Here is a 20,989-nt window from a genome sequence, read left to right on the forward strand (position 1 = left end):
GGTTTGGTTAGGGAAATAATTCTCTAATTATCCCACAGTCCCGGAATAAGAGTGGCGTTTGCTTTTTGCATGTACATTTTTTTAATATTAGTATTATAATGGATTGTAGTGAAAATGACGAAAATACCCTATTAGTATTGTGTAATATAAAAGTAATAGCATCTGTGTAATATAACGTAGGTTAGAAGGCTATTTATTATGTTAGGTATAATTACTAAATTAGAAAATAGTAACCTTATTTTGGGACGAACGAAAATGGAAAATGGCAATCTTTCAACGGGAATGAGAGAATATTTTAAAGTTACAAAGAATTTATTCATTATTCTTTCATTTTAATTATCTCCTATTGAATATATGTGAGGAAAAAAAAAAGTTTCTTCAAATTCTTGATTCCACATCAATTTATATATTTATTTTCTTGTATATAAAAATTTACCTAAGTTATTTTGGTATATAGGCAAATCGTGTCTTAATATGTGCAACAAATACTTTATTTCGGTGCAAAAGAAAATTAATATGAAATTTTTATTTCATGAATGTGAGTAACTTAATCAACCGGATAGAGTTGAAGATTGGTGATGAGCGAGTTTGATGACATATTTTAGAAAGAGAAAAAAAATGGAGTAAAGCTATCATCCTTATCCATATCGATTCTCGTCAGTTTGAATAGGTTGTTGACATAAAAATCCGTCAGAGAGTTCAACGGTGACTGAAACTTAAAGGAATTCCAACCGGAGAGGATGATCAGGTTCAGAGCAGCTCGGCTATATAGTCATTGTCGGTACGTGTGTGTTTGTAGCGATGTAAATTTGTGGAGGTGTTTTCCAAAGTCTTCCATTTTCGTCCCAGTCATTACAATCGGAATATTTTACATAGAATCTTATGACAGATTTTTCTTTTGGAATATTTACTACTTTATTTTAAATTATTAATTTGTATTTTTTATATATATAGAAAGATAATTATTATTTTTTTGTTACATTTCTCTCAGTTAAATTCTATAGTAAAATAATCAATTTTCATTGTTATCACTAAATGCATCCTTAATTTTTCATGAGTCATTCTCTGCGTGAAATATCACGGTCACAAGTTCAATCCCTATACCGCCAGGTCATCTCTTACCGGACATTATTTTCTATTATATGAATGAGAAGTCCTAGGATTTAATGGAACAAAAAAATTAGAGTAGAGTGTGTTTGTTTGGGGGATTGGATTTTAGAATTGGATTTTTAGGATTTTAAAGTACGAATTTGTAAGTTGTGTTTGTTCGGGGGATTGAATTTTGTAATGATTATGTTTGAAAAAAGTTATTATTTTATTGAGAGAGATGATATGCTGATGTTATAGTTTGAATTAAATGATATTTAGATATAATTGAAAATTAATTTTGAAATTGTTAGAAATGAAAGTTTGATGTGATGCTTAAAAAAATATAAATATTTTATATTATTAAAGTTGTGTATATATTATTAAATATTTTAATATGTAGCGATCTAAATCTGTGGAGGTGTTTTCTAAGGTCTTCCATTTTCGTCCCAGTCATTGCAATCGGAGTATTTTACATAGAATCTAATGACATATTTTTCTTTTGGAATATTTACTACTTTATTTTAAATTATTAATTTGTATTTTTTATATATATAGAAAGATAATTATTTTTTTTTTTGTTACATTTCTCTCAGTTAAATTCTATAGCAAAATAATCAATTTTCATTGTCATCACTAAATGCATCCTTAATTTTTTTATGAGTCATTCTCTGCGTGAAATATCACGGTCACAAGTTCAATCATTATACCACCAGGTCATCTCTTACGGGACATTATTTTCTATTATATGAATGAGAAGTCCTAGGGTTTAACGGAACAAAAAAATTAGAGTAGGGTGTGTTTGTTTGGGGGATTGGATTTTAGAATTGGATTTTTAGGATTTTAAAGTACGAATTTGTAAGTTGTGTTTGTTCGGGGGATTGAATTTTGTAATGATTATGTTTGAAAGAAGTTATTATTTTATTGAGAGAGATGATATGTTGATGTGATAGTTTGAATTAAATAATATTTAGATATAATTGAAAATTAATTTTGAAATTGTTGAAATGAAAGTTTGATGTGATGCTTAAAAAAATATAAATATTTTATATTATTAAAGTTGTGTATATATTATTAAATATTTTAATATGTAGCGATCTAAATCTGTGGAGGTGTTTTCTAAGGTCTTCTATTTTCGTCCCAGTCATTGCAATCGGAGTATTTTACATAGAATCTTATGACAGATTTTTCTTTTGGAATATTTACTAGTGTATTTTAAATTATTAATTTTGTATGTTTTATATATATATAAAGATAATTATTATTTTTTTTGTTACATTTCTCTCAGTTAAATTCTATAGCAAAATAATCAATTTTCATTGTCATCACTAAATGCATCCTTAATTTTTTATGAGTCATTCTCTGCGTGAAATATCACGGTCACAAGTTCAATCCTTATACCACCAGGTCATCTCTTACGGGACATTATTTTCTATTATATGAATGAGAAGTCCTAGGGTTTAATGGAACAAAAAAAATTAGAGTAGAGTGTGTTTGTTTGGGGGATTGGATTTTAGAATTGGATTTTTATGATTTTAAAGTACGAATTTGTAAGTTGTGTTTGTTGGGGAGATTGAATTTTGTAATGATTATGTTTGAAAGAAGTTATTATTTTATTGAGAGAGATGATATACTAATGTGATAATTTGAATTAAATGATATTTAGATATAATTGAAAATTAATTTTGACATTGTTGAAATGAAAGTTTGATGTGATGCTTAAAAAATATAAATATTTTATATTATTAAAGTTGTGTATATATTGCCTCACGTATCACCTACCAGCCTGTATCTTTAATCACGTGAATCCGTTGTTGCCGAATAGATTTGAAGGATTACAGATAAAATCAACCAGCTATCTTCAGCCTACCCTGTAGGTTAGTAGGGTTTGGATTTTAAATTTTAAATTTGTACATAATTGTACAGTAGACATTAAGTCGAGTCCACCAACAGAACAGAAGTCATGTGTTTGTTTGAGGGTTTGGATTTTGAGTTAGGATTTGAATAGTAAAATTTTGAATTTGAATAGTTGTATGATGTGATATAAATAGGTGTTGATGTAACGTTTTGAATGTAAAATTAATTTTAGTATAATATAAAAAATAAAAAATAGATGTTTGATTTGATATTTTTGGGAGAAAAAATTGAAATGAACAATATATTTAAAATTCAATCTTCAAACAAACAGTTTTTTAAAAGTCAATAGTTTTTAGCTTTCAATAAATGTTTTCAAAAAACTTTTTATCGAACACTTTAATTTAGTTATTGAATAAGTTAAAATTATATTAAAAAACTAGAGCAATTTTTCAATTAAAAGAGAGCATAATTCATTATGCTAACTTTTTATCGAACACTATTTTGTTTGTTGCATCGACGATCATCAAATGGCCAATTGATTTGTCTGTTGTCCATGCTAGCTGCTTGCTGAGGTGGAACTTTTGCCACGTGCTTTGCTAATTTGGAAGAGATTTATAAGACCAACACACAGACATTACCTCTGTTTCGGTATTTCTTTTAAATCTGTCGTCCACGTCATATCTAACTTAATATTTAAATTACAATATTTATAGTAATCACCTTCAATATATTACTTTTATTATTTTATAGGATTCATACTAATTTATTTATTTTTATATATTTTTATTACATAATATATATAAATTTTTTATTTATATATATTTCTATATATTTTTATTGTCTAATACTCCATCCGTCATTCAAATCTATAATAACTTTCCTTTTGGGTTGTCATAAAAACCATTCTTGTTTTCCTTTTAAGTAAAAAATTATTACATTTTTGTAATTTTTTTACTATAAAAGAAAAAATAACAATTATTACTCATTTTTATTAATTCTCGTACCCGGTCAAATGAGCACAGATTTGCATGACGGATGAAGTAATATTTTTATATAATATTATATTAAATTTTTAAATTTTAATCTATATAAATTTCAATATATTGAAACATATAATTTACTTTTAAAATTTGAAATTATTTGAATAAATCAACATATATATTAGATAATTTTTGTTAAATTTTAATATTTCAAAAATTTGTTAATAATATTTAATTTATTTTTTTTTATTTTGTTGAAGATAGTCAATTCTTGAAAATGTAATAAATAGTGAATAATGGTATTTCTTCTAAAAGGTAATAAAAAAAACTAAGTGATTATTATAGTAAAAATGGGACATAATGGAATATCAAATATTCTTGAGATACTAAGCAAATACAATTTTTTTACTTAGTAATATTTTTTATTTTAATTTTTTATTATTTTAAAAATAAAAAAATACAACATAAAACAAAACTATTTAACTGTCTAGATCCAATAATATTTTTATGTTTTACATATTTTGTGATAAATATTCTAAAAAAATATACTCCCTCCTTCCCACATAGGATGTCCATATTGTCATTTATGTTCGTCCACGTTCTATGTCACTTTCATTTTCTGTAAAATAATTATTATATACTTTAATTTCATTTTAAAATTTTTAATTTATTTTTATTTTTAATTTTAGTTAAACTAATTAGTTATTTAACCTTAATATATAATTATTTATATTATAGAATAATTTTTTCACTAATATATTTTAATTGTCTACTAATTATACTTATCTTAAATCCGGTGTCTACAGTGACCCGGACATCCGAAGGAATATATTTACACAATATATATAATTCATATTCTATCAATTTATAAAAATTTAATAATTCATTATAAAATATTTTTTTATACTACCGACACACGCTTCTCACACTACAAAAAAATAGTATATTTGTAACGGAATTTCGTTCCTAAAGTTCACGTAGCTAATGATAATTCCATCTATAATTCCGTCACTAATATAATTAGTAACGGAAAAAGTGAATTTAAAAACAAAAAAATCTAGTTACAAAATTGATAATTTATTGTAGTGTCGTACATGATATAGAAACACTTTAACTAAAAATATTGAATTAATACTCTTGATATCTTTATCCTTTAACATATATATATAAATAATAATAATAATTTTATTATTAAATTTAAATATAAAAAATTAATAAACTAATTTTATAGTTATATTAATTTAAAAATATATTTAAGCGCCCGTTATTTTGATCTTGTGCCCTAAAATAACCCGTAAACCGCATTTAATTGATTTGATGCACTTTAAAAATATTTTCAATAGTCTGAAACATAAATATATATATATATATATATACACTTCTGGGAAATTGCAAAAGAAGTCACATGTTACAATTTAAATTTAAATTAAGTGGTTCCTATAATTTAACAAGAGTTGTTAAATAGCAAAGTAATTAGCAAACAAAATAAACAGAAGTTTCATTATTTTAACAAATCAATAAGTTTAATTGGAATGGTTAATCATATCAAATATAGATCGCCAATTTATATTACACTTATAGTATAATGTAGATTGTTACTATATTTTATTTTACATGTGTCTTTTGAGAGATAATCTTTTATTTTTCTATTAGATATTTATATAATTTTAACTTTTACCGCGGGCATCACAAATCGAAGCCTCCTGCCGCAGGATGTCACCGACAGCGATGGACCGGAAATTTTTCGATTTGGGACTGAATCTAGAATGAGTTTATTTCTTTCGTGTCTGTGCAATTACAGAGACAAGAAGCAGGGAAGCTTGTTTCCTTTAATTGAATTAAAGTTATGATGTTTGCTTTAATTTCAAATTATACCTTGAATGCCTTTGCTTTGATTAATGAGTTTATTTCGATTTTTATTTTAGATTTGGTCTCAAGTTGTTTTGGATTTATTTGATTAAATTGTTTCCAATTTGTATAATTTTTATGTACGAAGTTTGTTCGATAAATTAAAAAGATCCGAGATATAAATTCACATCGCTCTTAAATATATTACATAATTGTGAGCGAGTTCTAGAGGTCATCTAATTCAAATCAGGTCCAAATACTTCGGGATATGGATGACATGGAAATGTGGTTATCGAAAATTTTTCCAATTGTTGACCTGTTCGGTACATTTTTTTAAAAAAAAAATTAAAGAACCATTTAATACCTATAATAATGAAATCCAAATACCTCTGGATGAAATGGAAATGTGGTTATCAGAAAATCTTTTCAATCGTTTGACCTATCCGCAAATTACCGATTTTAAAAAATAAAAATAACATTTAATTTTTATTTTAATTTTAATTTTTTATTACTTTTATATTATATTCTTATTCCATAATCTAAACACTTTTCTATATCAATTTTACTCTCTCAGAAGTTCAATATAGAAATTTAGGTTGATAATATATTTTCTTTTATAAAAATAATTATATATTAATATCAAAATATCTTTAATTTTTATTTAAATTAAAATATAATATTACATATAAAATAAATTTATATATATAATTAAAGAGCAAAAATATTAAATATTCTATACATTTTTGTTCACTAATAAATATTATTATTTTTTAATTTATTACCAAAAGTTAAGAAAATACTTTTGCGTAGAAAGGAATGAGCAATGCTTTTATAGAGAAATTGATGGATGATTTGATTTGAAATTGACCATTTAATTTGATTTTTAAAAAATATCTGGAATTTATATATGCTTTTCAATTAGAATTTTGGTTAATTATCTTTATTTTTTTTATGTATTCATATGTTTTTAGAATATTATATTGTTTTCAATATATATTTTAATATTAATAATTTTACTTTCTTTCTATGCATTCAGATGTTTTTAAAATATTTATAGCAGTCAATATATATTTTAATAATAATAATTTTACTTTCTTATTAATGGATAAATGACTTTTAACTTTTTAAATTACCGTTAGTAACTGTCGCTCATTCTTTATTATAGTTGCATGTACCATGTCCATGTTGTTGTTTATGTCCGTCCCACATGCCATGTCATTTTTTTTAAAAATAATTACATACTTTAATCTCATTTTAAACTTTTTAATTTTAATTAAACTAATTAGTTATCTTAATCTTAATTTATAATTATTTATATTATAGGATAATTATTTTCACTAATAAATTCTTAATTATCTACTAATTACACCCCTCATAAAATACCGTATCTACGGTGTAGCAGACACAGTATGTGGGAGGGAGGGAGTATTATATATCTTAAAGTTGCAGCCATGTTATTTCCTTTGTTGGATGAATTATTCAATACATATATACTAACAACTAGGGATGGCATACCATATCAACTGAAAATTTGGAACCATATTGGATGTTGTACCGAAAAGTTCGGTATGGTAAAAATATATATCGGTATCGTAGTAAAATATTCGATATATCGAATTTTGGTATACTGAAATTTTCGGTACGGTACCCGTATATACTATTTATATCGAAAATTTAATATTTTAAAATTTTTTTATCCAATCAATATATACCATTTATACCGAAACTTATTTTAAAAAATTCAAAAAAGACCTCCTGCTCCTCGCGCAAGGTAGAAATAATAAGAAAGGCAAAAATGAGAAGAAGAATAATAGAAGTAAGTGAAGAAGTAGGAAGAAGGAAAATGAGGCAAAAAAGTTGAAGAAAGAAGAACGGATAGAAAAGAACTGAAAGCTAAGAAAAAAAAAAAAAAAAAAAAAAAAAAAAGAAGAGGAAGAAATGGAAAATAGTCGCAAGGGATCTTTGGTCCTGGACACAGGGAGTGTCCATACACGTACATATATATATATACATATGTGTGTGGCACTCCTCGTATCGGGTTAAAGCCCGCGACCGAGGATCCTGCTTGGAAAATAGTAGAGAGAAGGGTTTTTTTATGCGGCTGTTTGTATTTACGGAGTTGAGTAGATTTATTTATTTTTTTTATGTTTTTTAAGTAATTATATATATTAATAATTAAATTATTTAATTAAAACATTATTAGTATTATTGAATTTTTTGAAATTTCATATTGATACCGTACCAAAATTTACAGTACTCTGCCGAAGGTAGATACCGTATCAAAAATTTTGATATACTAATTTTTTCGATATTTTCGATGTGATACATTATGGTAAATCGATATTTTCGGTAATTTATCCCCCTAATCACAAGGAACATGTATTATCATGGAAAAGTCATCACAACAATTGAAAATTGAATTGTATAAAATCTCGAGAAATGCACACCGCAAGAGATCGAGAATAGAACATCAAAACAATAATCAGGATTTAACTCTACCAAATGTAACAAAATCAAAACACTGATGCAGCAAACTCAAATTGATATCAATATCCAAAAGCACAAAAGACACATGGAAGATCAAACTTGGTATTCCTATTTCGCAATCGACTTTACTCAAGACTTGAATCTCGAGATCCTTTTTAATTATTTCATATCTTCTTGGACTCTAACAAGCAACTCAATGTATGATGAGAAATCGCTGCACAACCCATACGCATTAATATTTTTTTCGCTACAAATTTTTCCATGACATGTTCTCCTTCGTGAGCAATATGTGTGTTGAAACGTGACTTGGATTTAGTGGTCTACCCGACCCTAAACCAAAAGCGAAAGAGTTGTTTCAATTGGCAGGGTTCCTTTTGGGCTTATCCTAATTAATAACAAATAGGCTTAGGGTTTAGGGTGTTTTGGGGTACTTATAAATAGACAACTATGGTTCTTAGTCGGATGACATACTGTAAATCTATGAATCAGTATAATAAAATCTCTCCGGTTCCTGCCCATGGACGTAGGTTGACACACCGTCACCGAACCACGTAAAACCTCTGTGTTCTTTATTTGCTTTCTTTCTGATTTTCTCATAACAAGTGGTATCAGAGCTATATCTCATTGATTGAAGATGTCCTCGTATAAGTTTGATCTGGAGAAGTTTAATGGGTCGAATGACTTCACGCTCTGGAAGGTCAAGATGAGGGCACTTCTGGTTCAACAAGGATGTGCGGCTGCGTTAGAAGGAGAAGACAAGTTTCCCAAAGACACGAAGGAGGAGGTAAATAAAGAGACTTTGGCAAGGGCTCATTCCGCGATCTTGCTGTCAGTTACTGATGAGGTGTTACGGGAGGTTGTGATCAGACAACGGCTTTTGGGTTATGGAATAAACTGTGTGAGAAGTATCAAAACAACTCTCTCACGAACAGGCTATATCAGAAGCAACGTCTTTACACCCTCCGGATGTCCGAAAGTACTCAGGTAAAGGATCATCTTGATACCTTTAACCGTATCATTCTTGATCTTCAAGGAGTTGAGGTTAAAGTAGATGATGAAGATCAAGCCCTAATTTTATTGTGTTCACTACCTGGTTCATATGAGAATTTTGTAGATACTATGTTATATGGTAGAACTACAATTTTTGTTAATGATGTGAAAGATGCCCTTATGTCCAAAGAATTGAAAAGAAAGGTTTCTCTGGAAGAGGGTTCTGGTTCAGGTCTGTTTGCAGGTAGGGGAAGACCACATGAGAGGGGTAACGGGAATGGGAGGTCGCATTCAAAATCAAAATCCTCTAGCAAAGTTAAGTGTTATCTTTGCAAGGAGAAATGGCACGTTAAAAGGGATTGTCCACAGAAGAAGGGAAATACAAAAGTTGATTCTAGTAACAGTGGCAGCAGTGCTGCTGTGGTACAAGACAGTTCTGATGATGGGGACTTTGGTGAAGTTCTGACTGCGTGTAGTGCTAGTAGTGTTGATTCCTGGATTATGGATACCGGTGCTTCTCACCATATGACGTTCTCTCGTGATCTACTCACTTCTTTTAAGGAGTGGAATGGAACGGTGAAGTTAGGTGATGATGGGGTTCTAGCCATAAAAGGGAGCGGGGTAGTGCAGATAAAATTACATAACGGTACTGTCAGGATATTTGACTGTTCGTATGTTCCTGAACTCAGAAAGAATTTGATTTCTCTTGGCACCTTAGCCAAAAATGGTTTAAAATATCATGGTGAAGGTGAGTGGGTGAAAGTCCTGAAAAGTGCTCTGGTAATGATGAAGGGAAAACTGCATCATGGAATTTATTTTCTACAGGGCAGTTCAGTGATGGGAACGGCGGCGGTATCCCAGTCCTTGGATAAACATGATGACAGGACAAATTTGTGGCACCGTCGATTAGGTCACATGAATGAGCTAGGGTTGTCTGTGTTGAGCAAGCAGGCTTTATTTGGTGGGGATGTGATAGGTAAAATTCAATTATGTGAGGCTTGTGTAAAAGGGAAGCAACGCAGGGTGAGGTTTAGTACCGGTCATCACACTTCAAAAGAAATTCTGGAGTATGTTCATTCAGATCTATGGGGTCCCTCTGCGGTGAAATCGCAGGGCGGGTGTTCTTACTTTGTCACTTTCATAGATGATTATTCGAGAAAAGTCTGGTTGTACTTTCTGAAAACTAAAGATGGGGTGTTTGGGAAGTTCAAGGAGTGGAAGACCATGGTTGAAAAACGGACGGGTAAACAGGTCAAAACTCTAAGAACTGATAATGGGTTGGAGTTCTGCAACGCTCCATTTGATGATTTCTGCAAGAAAGAAGGTATAGTGAGGCACCGCACACAGCAAAATTGAGTTGCAGAGCGAATGAATCAAACCTTCATGGCGCGTGCTAGGTGTATGCGCATATTTGCTGGCTTATCTAAGCAATTCTGGGCTGAAGCAGTTAACACTGCTAGTTATCTGGTTAATAGATCTCCATCAACTGCAATTGACTTAAAAACTCCTCAAGAGGTATGGTCCGGTAAACCTTCTGATTACTCTAATCTAAGAATATTTGGATGCCCTGCATACGCTCATGTGAATGATGGTAAGCTGGAGCCGAGCGCAGTAAAATGCATATTTCTAGGGTATGCAACAGAAGTAAAAGATTATCGACTGTGGTGTACAGAAGGTAAAAATCCTGGTAAATTTCTTATTAGCAGAGATGTAACCTTTGATGAATCTGCTATGCTTGATCAGAGTAGAGGTTGTGAAAGTATTGCAGGTACAAAAGATTGTGGTGCTAACCAGAAGGTGGAGTTTGAGACTCCTGACAGAGTTGTGTTAGAGGAAGAGCAGCAGGATAATACTATTGATCAATCCGATCAACCAGATCAGTCAAAACCTCAAGGAAAACCGGTTGAGGGGGAAGCTGATGACGCTGGTACTGGGGTTGAAGATTCCATAGCAGCAAGAAAGGGAAAGAGAAATATTCAGAAACCAGCTAGGTTTGCAGGATATGTGAATACATGTGACATGAATTCTGTGGCTTATGCACTAGCGGTTGGTGATGATCTTGGCTCTGATGAATCAAAGACATATAAAGAAGCTGTGGCGAGTAAAGATGCAGAAAACTGGATTATGGCAATGAATGAAGAGATGCAGTCTCTTGAAAAGAACAAGACTTGGGATCTTGTTGCACTACCAAAAGGGGTGAAGCCAGTGGGATGCAAGTGGGTCTTTAAGAAATGAGGGAATTCCTGGTGTTGAACCTGCTAGGTTCAAGGCGAGATTGGTGGCAAAAGAGTTTTCACAGAAGGAAGGAATCGATTACCATGAAGTCTTTTCTCCTGTGGTGAAACACAAAACCATTCGGGTTCTTTTGGCAATGGTGGGTGCTTTTGATCTGGAGCTGGAGCAGCTTGATGTAAAAACAGCATTCCTTCATGGTAATCTAGAAGAACAGATTTACATGTCTCAACCGGAGGGGTTCTACAGTTCTAAAGGGGACCAGGTATGCTTGTTAAAGAAATCTTTGTATGGCTTGAAGCAGTCTCCGAGGCAATGGTACAAGAGATTGGACCCATTCATGGTGTCTAATGGTTATACTCGTAATCAGTTTGATAACTGTGTTTACTCGAAGAAAGTTTCTACTGATTCCTTTGTGTATCTGTTGTTGTATGTGGATGATATGTTAATTGCAGCTAAGAACATGACTGTAATTAATGACTTGAAGGCTCTACTAAAGGGTGAGTTTGAGATGAAGAATTTGGGTGCGGCAAAGAAAATACTTGGTATGGAGATCTGGCGTGATAGAGAAGCAAGACGGTTATGGGTTTCTCAAGAAAAGTATATTGAGAAAGTTTTGTAGGCATTCTCTGTTGATCAGTCCAAACCGGTAAGAACCCCTTTGGCGGCACACTTTAAACTTTATCGAAGCACTATACCGGCTACAGATGAAGAGGTTAGTTACATAAAGACGGTTCCATATTCAAGTGCAGTTGGAAGTCTTATGTATGCGATGGTATGTACGAGACCGGATCTCGCTTATGCGGTTAGTGTGGTGAGCAGGTTTATGGCTAATCCGGGTAAAGCTCACTGGGGAGCTGTAAAGTGGATCTTGCGATATTTGAAAGGAGCGTCTGATATTTGTCTGGTATATGATGATAAAGGCCATGGTGATGGTCTTGTTGGCTATGCAGACTCTGATTACGGGGGTGACTTGGTGAAACGAAGATCACTAACTTGTTTTATTTCACTCTTTTTGAATGTGCAGTCAATTGGAAGTCTACTTTATAACCTACGGTTGCACTATCAATGACTGAAGGTATTAAGGAGGGTATCTGGTTACATGGTCTGGTGCAGAGTTTGGGTCTGAAGGTGGAGAAACCGGTGTTATTTTGTGATAGTCAAAGTGCTTTGAGTTTGACTAAAAATCCAGTGTATCATGAGAGAACCAAACATATTGATGTAAGGTTGAATTTTATCCGTGATGTTTTGGAGGAAGACAAGTTTTCTATTCAGAAAATAGTTACAGAACACAATCTAGCTGATATGTTGACAAAGGCGCTACCGACGGAGAAGTTTGAGCGCTGCTTGAACTTGGTGAATATTCGTAGGAGGTAAAGCCCTCTCGGGGCATCTGGCAGGAAGGAGACGACTGAGAGATACTAACGAACCTTTGGCGGTTGGAGAAACTCCAAGTCAAGGTGGAGATTGTTGAAACGTGACTTGGATTTAGTGGTCTATCCGACCCTAAACCAAAGCGAAATGGTTGTTTCAATTGGCAGAGTTTCTTTTGGGCTTATCCTAATTAATAACAAATAGGCTTAGGGTTTAGGGTGTTTTGGGGTACTTATAAATAGACAACTATGGTTTTTAGTCGGATGACATATTGTAAATCTTTGAATCAGTATAATAAAATCTCTCCGGTTCTTGCCCGTGGACGTAGGTTGACACACCGTCACCGAACCACGTAAAACCTTTGTGTTCTTTATAACAACGTGCTTTAACATATTTTTTATATATTGTCATTTGGGACACACATATATATGCCTATATATATACATGCACTCTCTAAATATTTGAGAAGTGGTGGACAATTGATTAGTCTATGATATTGATTCTGAAACAAGACACTGTGTCAATCATGATCCAAATCTATTTGCTATTGATATCAATTTGAGCCTTCAATCTTATTTTTGGTTTTGTTATATATATATCGATGACGTGAGAACTCGCAACGCTACTTTTTGAGTGTCTTTGGAGTAAATCTTGGCCGAAACTAATACCATGTTAACTAAATCCGACAAGATAAGTTACACTCAACGAACTATATGTAAAACTGATAGCATTGGAGGTTTGAATACATAGTAGGATCTACAATTAAACCTAGACCAAACCCGACCCTAAAAAATTCATTAAAGACCCGACCTAAACCCGACTCAATATCCAAATAATTGGACCCGACCCTAAATAAATCGGTAAGGTCCGATCTACTCGTACCCATTGCAATCCCTAGCTTGTCTTTTATATCATTATAATCACTAATATACTATATATATTTATATATATATATATATAAATGTTTCTCAAAAAATATTTAAAAATATATATATATTTTTTAATAACAATTTTATTAGTTTCAATTATTAAAAATAAAACGACAAAAAACTATTAAATTCTTGTATGAACTTCAAGGAAGTTTCTTGATGAATTCGCTGTACACAAGACTTTCGTCTTCATCGTCTAATCACTGAAATCCATACACTTCTACAACATATGCATACATCGATGCTTTAATTCATCTGAATTAATTTATCAGATCATAGCAATTCCTTTTACAGCATATATAGATCACAATCTGCTGGTGTATCTTCAGAACTGAATTCCTCACAAAACGGTCAACTCTAATCAAGATCTGCACCTGCCCAAACATTCATGTCTATTGCAAGTTCATCGAATGTTCCATCAGCTGCCCTGAGAATCGACGTGGTCGGATTGAAGGAAGAACTCGATGAAATCATTCACAGGGCCACCGGAGGGTCAGCTTCCCGTCAGGTCATCCCAATCGTCGGGATGGGCGGAATCGGTAAGACCACATTGGCTCGATCTCTTTACGAACTTACTTATATTAAGGAACACTTTGATCAACGAATTTGGATTACAATATCGCAAGATCGAACTTTTCGAGAGCTACTTCTGCAATTTCCTATTTGTCAGCAAGAACAGGATAACAGTGAAATCATATTAAGTGATGATCAATTGGGAGTAGCGTTACATAAAAGTTTATTCGGGAGACGATACTTGATTGTGTTAGATGATATGTGGAATTTAAAAGATTGGGATAATCTGCAGCTTTACTTTCCGAATGCACATGAGACTACCGGTCGAATAATTGTAACTACTAGGCTCGCGAATGTGGCAAAATATTTCAGCTCTTGTAGCCTCGAGATGAAGTTTCTTGATAAAGATGAGAGTTGGGAGTTGTTTCGTAAAACTACTTTCGGGCAAGAGACTTGTCCTAATGAACTTATCGATGTCGGGAAGGGAATTGCACAAAAATGTAAAGGGCTTCCTCTCTCGATTGTTGTTGTTGGGGGACTTCTAAAAAAATCTTGTCGAGAAAAAGCGTATTGGGAGAGCGTGGCGAAAGACATAAACTCATTTATGCATTCGGAAGGCGACGTGCATTGCCAAAACGTATTGTCATTGAGCTATAATCGCTTGTTCGTACATTTAAAACCGTGCTTTCTTTACATGGCAATTTTTCCCGAGGACCACGAAATCAATGTTTCGCAGCTCATCAAGCTTTGGGTAGCCGAGGGATTTTTCGAACCAGATGACGATGAAGGGAGTTGGGAAGGTGTTCTAGAGGGCTATTTAAAGGACCTTGTCGATCGAAATCTCATTCTAGTTCGGAGGTGGGGGCTGAAGAGAAAGATTAAGACATGCTATATGCACGATGTTTTACGAGATTTATGTATCAGGATGGCTAAGAAAGAGGAGTTTATTTGCGTCGTGAATAGTCCGGCGATTCCACAAGGCTTACATAACCAGCGTCGTGTTGTTCTTCACGGAAAGCGTCAATCTCAAGTCTTGAAAGCTATCCAACAGCCGTTGCGTTCTCGTACTTTGATTTGTGGCGGCGAAGGTCTTCCTCGTTTGGTGGACAGATCGTTGCGCGTTTTGGATGCAGTCGAAATAGGTTCTTTCGAAGATGTATTTAAGCATGTTCACTTGAGGTACATTGGTTGCAAGTCGAGCTCTCTACGCAGTATTCCTTCGACAATATCTCAACTCTTGAATGTGCAGACAATCATCTGCCACAATACATTTCTAGCTTCTGCGCCGACTGCAATTTGGATAATGAAACACCTCAGGCACGTCGTATTCAACGAGATTCATCTTCCCGACCCCCCTCAAATCACAGATTTGCCTGCTCTGGAACACCTGCAGACTTTTATGAAAGTCGTGAACTTCAAGTGCAGCGGCGAAGTTCTTCGAAGGATGAGGCAAATCAAGAAGCTACAAATCAAGTACGAGGAATTCGCCGGGGAAAGTAGGACCGCAGCATACTTCTATGCTGAAAACCTCTGTCACTTTCCAATGCTCGAATCGCTCAAAGTTTCTTTTTACGTCAAGCGAAGTTTGAGGCTCGACTTCCAGCAGCTTCTAACATATCCATCCTCACTTAAGAAGCTGACATTAGACAACGTCGAGCTCTGCTGGAATGACTTGGAAAAGTTCGGCAGGTTGCCTAAACTCGAAGATCTCAAACTTAAGGGCGCCATTGCAGGAGATTCATGGGATCCTATCGAAGGAGGATTCGATTCTCTGAAGTCTCTGAGGATTGTGGCATTCATTGATCTGATAATCTGGAATGCGGACAAGTCCCATTTCCCAGTTTTGGAAGTTCTTGATCTTGGCGGCGTGCCAAAGTTGGAGAAAATTCCTTTGGAAATCGGAGATATAGCTACTCTAAAGGTTATTAAGTTCTGTAGCAGCCGAGCCGACACAGCCATTTCGGTAATGAGAATATTAGCTGAGCAGGAGAGTTTTGGGAACGAGGGCCTTCAGGCTCGAGTCACGTTCATGAACAAGATCGAAGAAAGGCGTTTCTGGGAAATGGCAGAAACAGAGGAGTTGGGAAGCAGTAATTTTGTAGTTGAAACTGGTAATGTCTCCATAACATCTCATTTTTGGTAAATCTTATTATTTTGTTTGTATGGTTTGTTTTGAAATGAATGAACTGATGGAATCAGTTCTTTTTTCAGGAAAATAAGATGGAATGGGCAAATCAAGCAACTGTGTAATATACATACATATATATATATATGTATTATAAATATGTGTCAGTTTTTTTTTTTTTTTTTTTTTTATATGACGTGGAACCCGCAGCAGCTACCCGAAAGTGCGCACTGGGTAAACCTACGATCGAACTTAATACCCTGCAAACTAGGCCCGACAGGCCAGTCATACTAGGCGAACATGTGTGGCAGGTGACCTGAGACGAGGCGTCGGGGATTTAAACCAATGACCTTATGGTCACACAGCCAATCGCTACACATGTGTTTATAGAAAACAAGATTAGGATATCTGATTGATTTTCATATGAAGATATTCTTGCATATATGTGCTTGAATAATTTTCTAACCCTTGATATCCCACATGATAGGTAGGGTTGGCAAACGAACTAGGTTTGGTTGGATTTAGGTTCGAGTTAGCTATAAAAGTGTTAAAAAACTTTTGATTTGAACATGACTCGTTTAATTAAATAGGTTATATTTGCAACTTTAATCTGACCTTCGGGTCAACCTAAATCTAACTTTTTTTTAGTATAAAATTTTTAAATTTTAATTTAAAATTACAATTTTTACTAACATAATTTTTAAATGCATAATATATATACATATTAAAACAAAAACTATTTATTCATATCATTAAAACTCATATTCAAGAGTCAAATTAACAAACTATATAACACAATAATCCTTTGTTTATCCTAATTTTGTAGAATTTTAACTTATATTTTATTTAATTGGATTTTTATTTTTATACAATTGGCCATGAATATTTGAATTAAATTGATAAAATTTAAAAAATATATTTAAATTTAAAATAATATTAATTAAACATGTTAGCCAGGTTAATTTCTGATTAAAAATTTGGACATAAACTTGACTCGTTTAATTAAATGGGTTAAACGAGTTTGACCAAATTATTAATTGGGTCAAAAATCTCAACCCAAACCCAATTATTTCGGGTCAAGTTCATATCGAATTATCAAGTCAGATTAATTTTTGCCGGCCCTAACGACAATGAAATGATCCTAGTATTCTTGAATGTATTTCATTATATTATATCTTATAAATACGAGTTTGTACGGATTTGCCACTTGAAAAGTCTATCTTGCCCCTCATTTCAAAAATGATAATTTAGCCCTTAACCTACCCTTGTACTGGCTTGAAAAGACGTTTTGGAACCGTCGTCAGCAACCGCCGTCAACCGCCCAAGACGAAACGTTTTGGAACGTCGTCTGGTCGGTTACATCAACCGCCTCGCCAAACGCCTCCACTAGTTCCAGAACTCAAATAGCCCAACCGACCAATCCAGAGACCAATCGGTAGACCAAAAGACTCCTTGGCCGCACCCACCAAGCGACCTGTCTATCCGCCTGCGGACCAGCTGACTAGCCTATCCGACTGCAGACCACCATCGGACCTGTCTGTCCGACCGCTAACCATCCTACCGAGGACCAGCCGACCATACCAACCGACCGAGGACCTTCCGACCTGCCTATCCGACCGCTAACCAACCGACCTGATCATCCGACCGAGGACCTTCCGACCTGAGCGCAAATTTTTCTCCCTTTCCACCCGACTTCGTGTCTAACTTCCTTTAAGATCCTGCTATCCTTATTTTTATTTTTATTATTATTATTTTTTGTGCGGACAATTATCAAAGTTGAAATATCCTTGCTATTTTTGACATTTCAAAACTCATAAAAGAGATGCAGGGTCACCCTTCTTATCTCAGTCTATCTGCCTACGGACCAGCTGACTTGCCTATCCGATCGCAGACCAGCCGACCTACTTTATCCGACCGCAGACCATGAGACCTATCTGTCCGACCGCTAACCATCCGACCGATGACCAACTGACCAAGGACCTTCCGACCTGCCTATCCCACCGCTAAACAACCGACCTGATCATCTGACCGAGGACCTTCCGACCTGCCTATCCGACCGCTAACCAACCGACCTGACCATCCGACCAACCGACCAGACCAACCGACTTAAGCACAAATTTTTCTCCTTTTTCATTCGATTTCATGTCTAACTTCCTTTAAGATCCTGCTTTCCTTATTTTTATTATTATTATTATTATTTTTTGTGCGTAACAATTATCAGAGTTAAAATATCCTTGCTATTTTTGACATTTCAAAACTCATAAAGAGATGCAGGGTCACCCTTCTTATCTCAATCTATCCTTCAACGGAACAGCTGACTTGCCTATCCGACCGCAGACCAGCCGACCTACTTTATCCGACCGCAAATCATCAGACCTGTCTGTCCGACCGCTAACCATCCGACCGAGGACCAACCGACCGAGGACCTTCCGACCTGCCTATCCCACCGCTAACCAACCGACCAGACCAACTGACCGAGGACCTTCCGACCTGCCTATCCGACCGCTAACCAACCCACCTGACCATCCGACCAACCAACCTGACCAACCGACCTGAGCGCAAATTTTTCTCCATTTCCACCCGACTTTGTATCTAACTTCCTTTAAGATCCTGCTATCCTTATTTTTTTTATTATTATTATTATTATTATTTTTTGTGCGTAACAATTATCAAAGTTGAAATATCCTTGCTACTCATAAAGATGCAGGGTCACCCTTCTTATCTCAATCTATCTGCCTGCGGACCAGATAACTTGCCTATCCGACCGCAGACCAGCCGACCTACTTTATCCGACCGCAGACCATCAGACCTGTCTGTCCGACCTGCTGACCATCAGACCTGTCTGTCCGACCGCTAACCATCCGACCAGACTAACCGACCGAGGACCTTCCGACCTGTCTATCCCACCGCTAACCAACCGACCGAGGACCAACCGACCGAGGACCTTCTGACCTGCCTATCCGACAGCTAACCAACCCACCTGACCAACCGACCAGACCAACCGACCGAGGACCAACCGACCTGAGCGCAAATAATTCAATTGTATTTTTGTTTTACAGTTTATATTTCAAATAAATAATGTTTCACTACATTACAATATAGAATAGTCGCGCGGTATACCGCGCAAGAGCGTGTTCTAGTATATATATATATATAAGGCCCTGTTTGGTTGTATCGTTTGATGAAAATTGTGAGAGTTTCAGAGGCCATCTTGCATAAAGGGCAGCATTTTACGTCAACTCAAAGAAATGTACACTCTACGATATAAGAGAAATAGAAAATCTAAAAAAATGATCAAGATTCAAGAGCACATCAATATTCAATTCTACCAAATATTACAAAATAAAAAATACTATAAGAAAATAGCATTTTTGTAATGAAGTTTTTTTATCTCTAAATTCACTTCTTCTTCTACTAATAATATTAGAGACAAAAATAAAGATTAAATTATGTTAGTTACATAAACTTTAAGGACGAAATTCTATTACAAATATATTATTATTTTTTTATTGCTGGGCGGCTCCGCGACCTGAAGCTCCCTTGTTGTTAAGCGACTCAATAGATTGGGGCTCCCTGGCTACTAGGTGGCTCCGCAGCCTGAAGCTTCCTTGTTGTTGGCAGCTCGATAGACTGGAGCTTCCTGGCTACTAGGCGGCTCCGCGGCCTGAAGCTCCTTTTCTGTTGGACGGCTCCATAGACTTAGGCTCCTTGGCTACTAGGCGGCTCTGTGGTTTGAAGCTCCCTTGCTGTTGGACGACTCCACTGGTTGGGGCTCCCTTGCTGCTAGGCGGTTCCACGGCCTGACGCTCCTTTGCTGTTGGGCGGTTCTGCAGCCTGGGAGCTCCCTTGCTGCTGGACGGTTCCGTTGCCTGGGGGTTTCGGTTCCACTTTTGTCTTCAAACTTTCTTCACATTCAAGTGTTTTGAACATATGTCCAGCAATAATCTAAATAAATATTTATTTCGTCTCATTTTATTTATTTTTTTATTTTAAGATAGGGACTTCTAAAACAAGAATAAAAGGATAACGAGCCAATGCTTGGAATTTGGAGTTGCCAACCTCTGGAGGAAATAAGTAGGGGCAGACACGGTTCGGATATTTGCAAATATGAAGGTATTTGATATATGAATCAAACAGAACAAATATCCGATATCACCAACCGTATTTGAACCAAAAATTTCGGTTAACTGAAAATATTTGCAAAATTGCAAATGATTCGAATCGAATCGAAATTAAAAAATATATATATTAAAAAATAATTAAAATTCTAATTTAATAAAAATATTTGCAAATATTTCAAATATTCGAAATAGAACCAAACCAAATATAGTTATTAATATAAATTTTAAAATAAAATAATATAAATATATTCGGAAATATCAAAAACAGAACCGAATCTAACAAATATCAAATATGCAGTATTTGTATTCAAATCGAATTTGCTCGGTTAACCGAAAATTCGGTTCGGTTCAGTTCAGTTCAACTGTTCGACGGTTCGTTTCGATTTTTTTGCCCACCTCTAGAAATAAGGATCACCTTCTTACTGTGATTGCGTACTTCTTATTGTT

General features: G+C 34.3%; 1 protein-coding gene across 1 annotated transcript; it reads left to right on the forward strand.

Annotated features, from left to right (window-relative positions):
• Positions 1–13,944: 13,944 nt before the first annotated feature.
• LOC127253055 (putative late blight resistance protein homolog R1B-14) lies at positions 13,945–16,989 on the forward strand. Its single transcript, XM_051277471.1, has 2 exons — positions 13,945–16,407; positions 16,508–16,989. Exons 1-2 carry the CDS (start codon positions 14,172–14,174, stop codon positions 16,513–16,515), a joined length of 2,244 nt encoding a protein of 747 aa, XP_051133428.1. The 5' UTR covers positions 13,945–14,171; the 3' UTR covers positions 16,516–16,989.
• The last annotated feature ends 4,000 nt before the right edge of the window (positions 16,990–20,989 follow it).

The sequence above is a fragment of the Andrographis paniculata genome, unplaced genomic scaffold, assembly GCF_009805555.1.
Source record: "Andrographis paniculata isolate CXL003 unplaced genomic scaffold, ASM980555v1 Contig49END, whole genome shotgun sequence".
Classification (NCBI taxonomy): domain Eukaryota; kingdom Viridiplantae; phylum Streptophyta; class Magnoliopsida; order Lamiales; family Acanthaceae; genus Andrographis; species Andrographis paniculata.